Below are 12,185 nucleotides of genomic sequence, written 5' to 3' on the forward strand. Positions count from 1 at the left end.
CAGCAGTGATGGTGTAGAAGAGCAGAGCGAGCTTAACAAGCAACACAACACACACTATTCGCTTAACACCATCTCTACTGCAATTGCCTGAATGTCTTGTTGCTTTACTGCTAAAAATGTTTTTCACTTATTTTTAAATGATTTTGTAACATGTGTTTTGTAAGTTAGTGAGAAATATAATGTGTTATTACTATTTACAAGGTTACAGTCTTATTGCCACAGGAATGAAGGATCTCCTGTGGCCCTCTGTTGTGCACTTTGGTGGAATGAGTCTGTTGCTGAAGGGGTTTTCTGCTGCTGAGCAGGAAATCACGGAGGCGGTGAGACTCACCACGTCACCAGACGTTCTAATGAGTTTGTTGAGCCTGTTGGTGTTAGCCACTCTCAACCTGGTGCCCCAGCATACAACAGCCTAAGGATAGCGCTCGCCACCAGACTCGTGGAAGACCTTCAGCATAGTGCAGCAGGTGTTGAAGGACCTCAGCCTCTTAAAAAAAAAAAAAGGCCACTTTGGCCCTTCTTGTGAAGACCCTCAGTGTTCTTCACCAAGTCCAGTTTATTATCTGTGTGGACCCAAAAATATTTTTAGTCCTCCATAATGTCCACACTGTCATGGGGCCTTTCTGTGTGGGGTTTGCATGTTCTCCATGTGTGTGCACGGGTTTCCGTCCACAGTCTGAAGACATGCATGTGAGGTTAACTAGTGACCCTAATGGATGATGTCTATCTTGGTCGTGATGAGAAAATTATCCCGACATAACTTCAATTAAACAGACAGCTTCTTTTGACTTTATTAAAACACCTGAATCATTAAACAGAACACACATTTACATGTTTTTTTGATATTATTTCACAGCATATTACATGTTTACAACGAGAGCGGAGGCCCAGCTGCACATTATACAGCATGCTAGTCATGACTGATCAATAAATAATCCATGTCTGATCAGAAAATTCTTTGTATCATGTTAGAGCCGCTTCAGGTGCTGACACTTTATAGCACAGTTGTCATGGGTACCGCAGATGATTTCATGAGGCACCAGAAGTGAGCAATACCTGTACTTAACACAAAAAGCTGATTGATTATTTGCAGAAGGTTTCAAATGTTGGAATAAACTCTGCGCTGCTGAACGCGCTACGTTCAGCTGGAAACAACCAGCTGCACCATAGACACAACCTCCAAGCACTTCTGCATCCACAGAAACAGTCTTCTCATTCTCCGGATCACGCTTGAAGAACCCTGTAAAAAGATGAAGTAGCAGACATAGGGAAGTTCTCCACTGTTTCAGTCTGACACCGAGAACATTCCTGCAGCGGACGGTGGAATCGTTGACGAGAGGCAGACCACTGGGTGAAGAAGGCTTTTGAGGAAGTATCAACAGAACAATCACTTCTAAAAATAGAATCCTAGAAAGCAGTCGTAGGGTTCTTACAGCTTCCACTGCGTCAGAAACCTGCAGCAGAACCAGACACCAACAGTTCTGTAGGAACTTTATAATCCAGAAGTTTGCGATTTGTTCTTGAGGTATTGAATGAACGAATCGGATGAAGTTTATGGTGAAAATGCTGCGATAGGAGAGAGAATGGCTCCTAAGTAGACCCACAAATGTTCTACAACTGCTTTTCTTCTGCATCTGCAGTTCAGAACATGGAAGCCATGCAGAGCTCTCAGGTTTTTGACCTTGTAAATACGAGAAGGACGTTTGTAGAACTTGATGAGAACAATGTCCTCGGCATGAGGCAGCTGTTCTAACTGACACTGAGGGCAGAACTCAGCATCCAAACGGACACGTAGGACATTGTGGTGAAAGCTGGTTGCCTTGTGCAGAATTCAATTCAAAGGTGGTGCACGGCGTGGTTACTTCAGAGTGACTGAGATCTAAAAGGGCATTCCTCCAGAGATCTGCCGGGCCACCTGCTCGTCGGGACTCTCCTCCTTCTCCCTCCTCTCCTGGTTCCAGTCCTTCAGGCCCTCCGGCAGCGTCGTGTCCTCGTCCATGCCTCCGGTTCCCTCCACAAACTCCTCGTATGTCGACTTCTCGGCAAACGGGCGTTTGCCCAGCAGCTCCACCATGTCGTTCTTATCCAGAACCTCCTTATCCAGCAGGCGCTCCGCCACCTAAGTGACACCAGAGGAGCAATACAGGAAAAATGGGCAAACTGAAATGATTGAATTGGCTTGTGAAGTTTTTTTTTTTTGTGCTTAATCAGCTAAAACTGTTTTAACTGAGGAAATGCAGAGCCACTTAAATAGCTAAAATAGCTAAAGCTTCTAAAATAGCAAAGGTATATAAAATGCCTAAAGTAGTGTCTCATAGTTGTATTTGTTTTTTATTACTGTTATTGGTGTGCTTGAAAAGGCAAACTCCGTCTGGGTCGGCCCAATCTGGGCCTCTGGCTCTAATTGTTATCTACCTGAAAATAGAATTAAGGACATCATTTTTACATGTCCTTAATTCTATAGGCAGTCTTGATGAGCGTGCCAAATGTGGTGCGTTTTTGAGCGTGTTTAGTGGGTCAAATTTGGGCAAATAGCCGAATATTCAGGAGTGAAAGAAAAAATAAGAAGAAACGCACGAAATACAACAGGGTCCTGGCCTCGACCCTATTGTATGTACTCCTTTGGAAGCCTCGGTCTTTCTGCTGGGTCCCTAATAAAACATAACCAAATTGAACCTGTGATACTTTATGAATACAACCTCAGTTTTTGTATCTATTGCTATTTCTTTGTTTTTAGTTCTCACATAATTAGCACGTCCTGCAGCTCAAGACAAATTTTTGTTTTCCGGCTGCAACAAGGAATCGATAAAATTTGATTATTAAAATTGTTGGCAACATGTATGTATATATATATATATATATATATATATATATATATATATATATATATATATATATATATATATATATATGTTTACTTATGTTCTTTTAAATAACCATAACATATTTGGTGTTTGGTTCGTTCAATATAAACTGGTCCTACAATACGAGATGATTTTAGTTTTTTTAATCAGATTCATCGATTAATCAAAAAAATAATAGACCGATTAATCGATTATCAATATAATCGTTAGTTGCAGCCCCATTCGGTGAAAAACGTTATAAACGGCTCTTTTGATGAAAAAGGTTGCAGACCTGTGATGTAATCTAAAATGATTTGTTATGACCCAGAATCGTCTCCTCTATATCTGTGGGTTTGTGAGCACAGCCCAGGGGCACTATACCTTCTCCACCTCGGCCTTTTTCTGGTTCAGCAGCTGCAGTGTTCTCTGGTACGCCTCGCCGATCAGAACCCTGACCTCGGTATCGATCAGACGAGCCGTGGCCTCGCTGTACGGTTTCTCCAGAACCATCTCACCCTGCCGCGGCAGGTCGAAGGACACCTGGCCGACCTTCGCGTTCATCCCAAACTGAACGATCTGTGGGAGCGCACAGAGACCGCAATCAAGACAAACCAGTCTTTATTCCTCATGTGGGACCCACCGAAACACTCAGAGCCATGGTATGACCTCTGACCTGTGCATAAGCGCTCTGAGTGACCTTTCGGAGGTCATCCTGAGCTCCTGTTGTGATCCGTCCAAAGAAGATCTCTTCGGAGACGCGGCCTCCCAGAGTCATGCACATCCGGTCCAGCAGCTGCTCTTTGGTGTAAAGGTACTGCTCTTTGGGGAGGTACTGGGCGTAACCCAGACCTTTCCCGCGGGGGATGATGGACACCTGCACAGGAAACACCGTCACACATCAACATCACAGGTGTGTTGTCGAGGGATGCATGATATCGGCACAACATGGTTAAAAACACCCCCCCCCCCCAAATTTAGTTTTTTAAAAATGGGCCTGAAACGCAGACGGTCATATGCCGAGCTCGCCGTCTGCGGCTCACACACACTCCAGCTCACTGCGACTGAGTGTATCAGTTCTACTTTAAACATGCGTTGCTGGTGTGTGAGACCCAAAACTCTTTAGCATGTAGCACAGCTCGGAGTTACGGGCTGCACCTGCCGTCTGTTCCTAGAATTCAAACCAAACCAACATGGCAGCTCGGTCACAAACGTCCTTTATTTCATTTTTACTTAAACAATTCAGCGAAAGGTATTTCTGAAAACATTTGACGAGAGATATAAGCTGTGAAGCTGAATCAGTCCTCGTTTTGGTTCCACTACGGCAAGTTTACACGTTTTACGGAGGTTTCGCGACGCGTCGGGACCCCCGCTCCCTGCACCTCATTTGCATAACGTTGGCCTGTGGAGCCGCGCCGCAACAGCTCGAAACACACCGCAACCAACATGCAATGGATGTTGTGGACACGCAAGTTTGACGCGTCTGTCAACTCCGGATTATATCGGCGACATTTTGTATTGAACATATTGGCACATTTTCAATACCGTGCGTCTCTCGCGTTATCATGCGTTTCACTGTAACAAGACACCAAACCTTTAGCAGAGGGTCGGCGTGTTCCAAGAACCATCCAGCAACAGCGTGACCGGCCTCATGAAACGCCACCGTCTTCTTCTCATCAGGCTGCAGGACCTGAGTCTTCTTCTCCAAACCTTCAACACAGTCCAGACAAACATGTCACGGGCCTTCACAAGGTTCGATGGAAAACTTCAGCCTCTGGCTGCAAGTGTTCTTGGTTATCATGGTGGAGAAGAATACTTGCAATCAATCTCTTCCAGTGTATCGGCAGCATGCTATTAACACCATTTTTTATTTAAGATCTACAACGTCTTCATTCATTTGACCTGTCACATGGTTAAAGTTTCTATACAATACTCATTGACTCGAGTTTTATTCGACTTCCTTTAGTGTTTTTTTTCAAGGTGCCATATGTGTGCGTAATGTTTCCATTACAGGAACATACGAAAACCTGCTGAACTCATTTCCATATTCAGAGTAAAAAATACTAAACGACCTGATTCTGGTAACACTTTATAATGTCTGTTGGCATCCATAGAAAATATAAAGTAAATCTTTTCATGAGAAATATTTCAGGAAATCTAAAATGAGTGATATCTTACAGTTGACAGCTTGAGTTTATTTCTTGCTACATGAGAATTAGCGGGCCTGATTTACCACAAATTGAAATTAGTTATTTTGTCACGTTTGTTCGTGAAGTTTGAATCGCCGGAGTTATTAAAATATAATGATGAGACTGATGGACTGAGGAAACAGCAGAGACGTTATGTCTTCCTCAGTGTATAACAAGAGAGCGACATTATTTAATGCTCAGCTGTTGAAATGGCAGCCGGGTCTTGCTCCTTGTTTGTGTTTCTAACCTCCGATGACTCTCTCGATGGCCTGCTCAAAGTGTTTGTGGTTGATGGCGTCTGACAGGTGGCGAGCGGCGATCAGAGCGGCCTCGTTACAGACGTTGGCGATGTCGGCACCTGACGGGCATAGAGCAGAACAAACGCTCAGTCTCAGAGATCCCGGTCATCACTGATGGGGGAACAATGTTGTTTTTCGTGTGTGTACCATAAAAACCATAAAAAAGTTCCAAGAGTAGATGCAGGTTCTGGTGCAACTGGAGCCTGGAAATATCAATCACATTAACAACATTTTACCTGAGAAACCAGGTGTCAGTGCAGCCATCTTCCTGGCCAGAGCATCTTTGTCCAAGTCCGTCTGGAGCTTCAGAGGACGCAGATGGACTTTAAAGATGGATGCTCGTCCTTTGATATCTGGAGGACCTGAAAGGAGGAACGTTTGTGTTTGAGTTGAACTTTCGTTAAGGAAAAACTAAACAAAAACCAAAGTTACCGATGTAAATCTGCCTGTCGAAGCGTCCGGGTCTCATCAGCGCAGGGTCCAGGATGTCTGGTCTGTTGGTTCCTGCCAGAACCACGACATTGGTGGCGGTGTTGAAGCCTGAAGGACAAAGAAGAGTGAGGATTTCCCTCCTCTGTGTTCGAACCCCCAGTATGACCTCCAGGGTGTCGTGAACCCACCGTCCATCTCCACCAGCAGCTGGTTCAGCGTGTTCTCCTGCTCGCTCTGCCCTCCAAAGTTCCCACGCCCTCGCTTTCGCCCGACGGCATCAATCTCGTCAATGAAGAGAATGCAGGGTGCGTTCTTCCTCGCCATCACGAACAGATCTCTCACCTGCACAGGAAAATGATGTCAGCATCACTGACGACTGTGACCGTGTTCTTCAACGTGCCAACCGAATCAAGTCATTTATCTTTCCCCACCCTGGCAGGACCGACGCCCACAAACATCTCCAGAAACTCGGAGCCGTTGACGGTGATGAAAGGTACGTTGGCCTCGCCCGCCGTCGCTTTGGCCAGAAGAGTTTTCCCGGTTCCAGGAGGGCCCGTCAAGATGGCTCCCTACACATGAAACAAACACCCATCAACATAAAATACACACCAAATACATAAAGGACATAAAAACACAGAACTGCAACCTCATAACGCGAGGCAATCTCGGTCCTTTAAGGAAGCAACGCCGTACCTTCAAGGTTATTGTTGAAGCACCCTCAGCAGAGGAATTCTGGCTGTAATTTACCTTGACGATAATCCTACCTACTTCTTTTTGGGAGTCTTTTCCCTCAGTGAGGTTCCTGGCACCCACCCATCTGTGGAGACTTGGCCCTTGGATCCACTAAGGTCAGGGCTCTCAAAATGTATTTTCTTCAGGGGCCACATGCAGCGCAATTTCATCTCAAGTGGCCCGGACTAGTAAATGATAGCATAATAATAGTATAATGATTTGTAAATAACTTGAACTCTAAATCTCTGTCTTCGTTTTAGTGCAGAAAAGTATTAATATATTATTACAAAGTTCACATTTATTAAACTATCCTTGTACAACACATGAGAAACGTGAAATTGAAATAAGAGAACTGCAATTTCAACAATGTTCTGCCTCAGTTCACCATGTGCTTTATAGCTTACGGATCACAGTGGATTTTTATCAAACTATTTACATCTTTAAAGGCAGAAAACATTTGGCCAGATGTTGCTCAAACTCAAAAAACTATAGTTGACTAGTTCATATTATGATCCGAATAACTGGTCAAGGTCTAGAAATAAATGTCGTGATGTCAACACATTTCTACGTCTGTGTAGTAATCCTGATTACCTGAACTGATAAAACACATAAAACAAACTAAAGTGTGCCCCTGGTGGTCAAATGAATACATTGCAGTTAATGCCAGGATTTCTCATAGTTGGAAAATTTGATTTCGCCGGCCGGTTCTAGCCTGCAGGCCATACGTTTGACACTCCTGACTTAGTGGGACTATGGACCAAGGTCCTGGTATTGTTTAGGTTCATGAAGAAGTTGACAAAGTTTGTGATTTCCAGCTTAAGCAAAGATAAGACTCACCTGAGGGATTTTACCTTGAATTTACCTCTAAACTGACCTCGGGAGTATTTTTCCTCATATTGAGGGGAATTGTGGGATCTTTTTGTGTTTGTAGGGGAATTCTTGGGTTTATCCTTACTTTAGGGATTTTAGTACCAGATTAACTGGGAAATCCCATCTCTCACTCTTCCCGATGCTCACCTTTGGTATTTTGGCCCCCAGGTCTTGGTATTGCTTGGGGTTCTTCAAAAAGTTGACAAACTCCATGATCTCCAGCTTGGCCTCCTCGCAGCCTGCCACGTCTTTAAACTTCACATCAATCTCGTCTTTGAGAATCTTGGCTGTGGTCTCGCTGACGCTGAAGAGCCCCCCAATGCCCCTCCCGGGACGCCCAGTCCCCGTTGTTCCCCGCCGCAGCATGAACAGCAGGAAGCCAATGATGAGCACCGTCGGGAGCATGCTCAGTAGGAATGTGCTGGAAAAAAACAAAACGCCAGATTACCAATCAAGTTTTGGTGAATCAGTGTTGTTGATTGGCGATCCTCACCCGTCGCTCTCAGTGGAATAAACCACCGGCAGCCGGTTCTCTCCTTCGATGCCCAGCTCATATTGAGCCGTCTCCAGATTCCTCTCAAACGTGTCCACGCTGCCAATGTTGAACCACACGTATTGCTGCGAGACAGACACAAAAACGATCCATCAGGATTTACCGGGAACTGAAAGCAAGTGGTTATCAAGAACGGTGCAACTCACCCTGTCTACTGGCGTCACTCCGTGGGAGAATACCACCTTTACATAACGCTTGTTGACCACTTCCAACCTCTCCACCTGATGGACAAACACACCACAACAGTGGGACCTAAACTTATCGATCACGTTCTATTAGTTCATTATTTTTACTTAATGTCAGAAGAAAACAAAACTATCCTGCTTCTGTCTTTTGAAATGTGATAATTGACTCTCTTTATTGTCAAAAGACATTTTCACAGATTGCAGGTGTTGTCCTCACCACTCCTTTGGACAGGTAGTTGTTGACAAAATCCTTCCAGGTAACCTCTCGTCCTCCATCTCTGAGGAAGTAATAGTAGGTGACAGCGGTCCAGAGCGCAACGGCACCGATCAAGCTCATTTTAAACTCCTTATCGTCCCAGGGAATCTCCCCCTGGAAATATAAAAAAAATATATATATATATATATATGCTGACATCGAATACACCACAAAGTGCCAGATTCACAAATAACAGAGAACTACTGAGCTTTTCACCAGCACCGACCTTCTGCAAACGGCTGGACCAATGTGATTCATTCTTCCGACCTCCTCGTTTCCCTCCTCCTCCTCCTCCTCCTCCTCCTCCTCCTGACCCCCCTCCCCCTGCTCCTCCACCTCCTCCTTCACCTGCAGGCCTCCCAGATGCTCTCTGGGCATTAGCAGGTTTGGGTTCTGACAGAAGAACAGAAAATTAATCAGAAACTCTGTTTGGATCCAATTAGCAAATAGTATAAGCTTTGTGTTTGTGATGACCTCTTTGAGTATCTTTAAGTTATCAAATGTAATATGAAGTGACAAGCAAAGTGCAAAACTAGACATCAGAGTATGTCAGTCTTTGGAAATCTGTAGATATGAGTACATCAATTAAACAGATTTTCACCTTTGGCTGCAGGTTCAGCGTCTGTGTTTTGGGGAGTTTTCTCACTGTCTGGAAAATATTTCTCAAAGCCTGAAGGAAGGAAAAAAAACATGTCTTTAAGCAAAACACACAAGCAAGAACATCATATTTATCTTAACTATCACAAGCACAGTACCTTTCGGTGGTCTGGAGCTCAGGGTCCTGTAGGCTCCCAACAGGTCACTCAGCAGACTCCGCCCACACTCCACCTGCGTCATGGAGGCTGAAGACACCATCTGAGCAGAACACAAGATTTCATCTCATTATTAGATCAGTCTCAGTGTTGACTCATGATTTAAAAGCAAAACGTATACTCCAGGTATGTGACCATATTGGTGTGGAAATTATTTAAGTTGATGAACGCACAAAGATATGACACAGATCAGATCTGTAAGTTTGAAAAGTGTGATGCACACAAACAGGAAAGGTGTCAGTCTCCACCAGGGGCCTATACTGCAACGCTGGATTTTCTCTTATTGAGATAACTTTCTGTACTATGACTTCTCATCTCACCGAGACAAATCACCCCGGCAACTTGCTCTGAATGTCTAACCTGCTCCCGAGCAGGATACGTTCTGGATACGATCACAGTCAGCGTAACAGTTCCACCTCCTGGCCAATCTGATCTTTAGGAAAATGACCCATTCTTAAATTATCGGGATTGGGGCAGCGGAGATGAGATGAGAAAGAGTATTTAGAAGAATCCTTTCAACACAATAACATAAATCCCTTTCACTGAGGCTTTGAAGGATGTTTATGTTCTTTTTCTTTACTTGTTCCAAGTGTGTTTAGCTATGCAGCTGTGTTTAAATTCTTCATTTTCTCAGAGAATAATTGCTCCTTCAGTGATCTGTAATGACCTTCTAATTTTGAACTTTAAAGTTTGTCTTTGTTGTGGTGCAGATTACATTATATGTGAGAAAAATGTCTTCATTTACACCCAACCAAACAATTACTGTAAAAAATTACTACAATGTCAATTCTAATGCAACCTTCTGGTGTAAAATACAGTGACACATATATATATATATATATATATATATATACACACCAGTGGCGGCTGGTGGAGTTTTCTCCAGGGGGGGCTATAACTTCAAAATAGACATTTATCAAAAAGCAAGCAAACACATATCGAGAAATCCCACCAGTGTATTTACATAAATTAAAACAACAAAAGCAACATTTTAATGTCATGTACTGTTCTATTTTTGGTACATACATTTTATACAACAACAACAACAATAATAACTATTAGTCCATGCTGGGTCAGATTATAGTGTTCTATTTTTTGTACATACATTTTAGGATTGTGCTTTCGGATCCCTATTCTGTAGCTTTCATCAAGCTGACGTGAAATGTTTATTTTTCCAAACATGGCAAGTTGGAGTGCGTTTTGCATGTGGATTGCAGTTTGTTCATGCTTCCTTGCCTTTTCTGGCGGAGGCTCGGTGAGAAACCGGGGGTGCTTCAGCAAGGCTGGAATTGGGCAGATTCGTCTTTGCGAAGGACGCATGAATCAAGCCACATAGAAAGTTATCTTGGAAGAAAACTTGCTTCATTCTGCTCTGACAATGTTCCCCAACTCTGAGGATTGGTTTTTCCAGCAGCACAATGCTCCATGCCACACAGCTAGCTCAATCAAGGTGTGGATGAAGGACCACCAGATCAAGACCCTGTCATGGCCAGCCCAATCTCCAGACCTGGACCCCATTGAAAATCTCTGGAATGTGATCAAGAGGAAGATAGATGTTCACAAGCCATCAAACAAAGCTGAGGTACTCTAATTCTTGCGCCAGGAGTGGAATAAAGTCACCCAAGAACAATGTGAAAGACTGGTGGAGAGCATGCCAAGATGCATGACAGCTGTGATTAAAAAGCAGGGTTATTCCACCAAATATTGATTTCTGAACTCTTCCTAAGTTAAAACATTAGTATTGTGTTGTTTTAAAATGAATATGATATTGTTTTCTTTGCATTATTTGAGGTCTGAAAACATTGCATCTTTTTTGTTATTTTGACCATTTGTCATTTTCTGCAAATAAAGGCTCTAAATTTTTAAAGGGAATTTTGGAGAAATGTTGTCAGTAGTTCATAGAATGAAACAAAAATGTTTATTTTACTCAAACACATACCTATAAGTAGTAAAATCAGAAAAACTGAAAATTTTGCAGTTGTCTATTGATGTTTTCCAGAGCTGTATACACACACGCACACACTGTTGCATTGTGCCGGTTTTTACAAATTGACCTTGACAACATGACTTTGAGGATAATGCAAATTCACTATCTTTCATGGCAGCATCAATGATACGTCAGCTCAGGTCTGAGTACTGCATTATCAGCCAATCTTTAGAATTGTGTTTAAAAAATGAAATTTTTGCAATTTGCTTGATGGTTTGGTGGCTGTGGAATGGAGCCTCACATATGTATTATGTTTGAAACCCCTGAATTAAAACAATGTTTACAAAAACCAGGGGCAGATTTCTCATATGATGATGTAAACATCAGCGTGACTGTCTTCCTGGAGAGTCACAGGTCAGTTTCTGCAGTGACAAGATTTGCGCTTTGTTTTGATAACAGCTCTGAAAAGCCACCTTGAATCCCGATGTCCCTCAAGAGTTCATTTTCTCTCTCTCCCCCTGACGATGACGGTTTACATCACCGCTAGATTCTTGATGCAAGTGTCACATAAGACACGGACACGGTCTGTGTCGTAACAACAGACCTGTTGACCACGCGTCCTGCTCTGGTTTGTTTACCGGTTACATTATATATAGGATGATAAAGCATAGATAAGCAGATGGCACAAGGCCTCTGCTCAGCCTTCGGGGCAGCGTTGTCCAGCCTGCGGGGCAGTGAGGTAACCTCACCTCGCAGTACCTGTGCGGGCAGTCAAGGTTAGCATGTTAGCACGCCGTCCTCCACTCACCAGCCTGCTGGGAGCTCCGGAGGGCAGCAGCAACCGGAACAGGCTCCGGCAGCCCGCGGACAGCCGCAGATATTTGTGAGCCATCCTCCCCCCGTAGATACAGTCCGACACGGAGCGACGAGTAGCGGCGTGGACGAAACTACACGCGACTACAGAAAGCTGCTGGTATTCCGTAACCGTACCGAGCCGCCATCTCTGCTGGCTTCTTCGTCTGGACTAACCGAGATCTGTTTGTGCTGAGAGCGCCCCCGACTGGGGACAAGTGGGCCGCTACAGGGGCTC

The 12,185-nt window shown here is 43.9% G+C and overlaps 1 protein-coding gene across 1 annotated transcript; it reads right to left on the reverse strand.

The window, feature by feature from the left end:
- Positions 1–763: 763 nt before the first annotated feature.
- Positions 764–12,115, reverse strand: LOC308122609 (mitochondrial inner membrane m-AAA protease component AFG3L2-like). The gene is made up of 17 exons (XM_080484541.1): positions 11,904–12,115; positions 9,112–9,211; positions 8,958–9,026; positions 8,583–8,749; positions 8,318–8,470; positions 8,062–8,136; positions 7,856–7,980; positions 7,510–7,783; positions 6,192–6,329; positions 5,949–6,102; positions 5,761–5,868; positions 5,565–5,690; positions 5,277–5,387; positions 4,435–4,550; positions 3,517–3,717; positions 3,225–3,419; positions 764–2,119 (listed from the first exon to the last, which is right to left on the reverse strand). The coding sequence occupies exons 1-17, from the start codon at positions 11,985–11,987 to the stop codon at positions 1,880–1,882; spliced, it is 2,436 nt and encodes an 811-aa protein (XP_080340667.1). The 5' UTR covers positions 11,988–12,115; the 3' UTR covers positions 764–1,879.
- Between the last annotated feature and the right edge of the window lie 70 nt (positions 12,116–12,185).

The sequence above is a fragment of the Lipophrys pholis genome (genome assembly GCF_963383615.2).
Source record: "Lipophrys pholis genome assembly, chromosome: 1".
Lineage (NCBI taxonomy): Eukaryota > Metazoa > Chordata > Actinopteri > Blenniiformes > Blenniidae > Lipophrys > Lipophrys pholis.

Excerpts from the sequence above, each read along its gene's own strand:
- LOC308122609 (XM_080484541.1), bottom strand. The coding sequence starts at position 11,987 with ATGGCTCACAAATATCTGCGGCTGTCCGCGGGCTGCCGGAGCCTGTTC. Across the intron at positions 3,420-3,516 it reads CTCAGAGCGCTTATGCACAG|ATCGTTCAGTTTGGGATGAA; the intron begins GTCAGAGGTCAT and ends GCGCTCCCACAG. Across the intron at positions 2,120-3,224 it reads AAAAGGCCGAGGTGGAGAAG|GTGGCGGAGCGCCTGCTGGA; the intron begins GTATAGTGCCCC and ends GGTGTCACTTAG.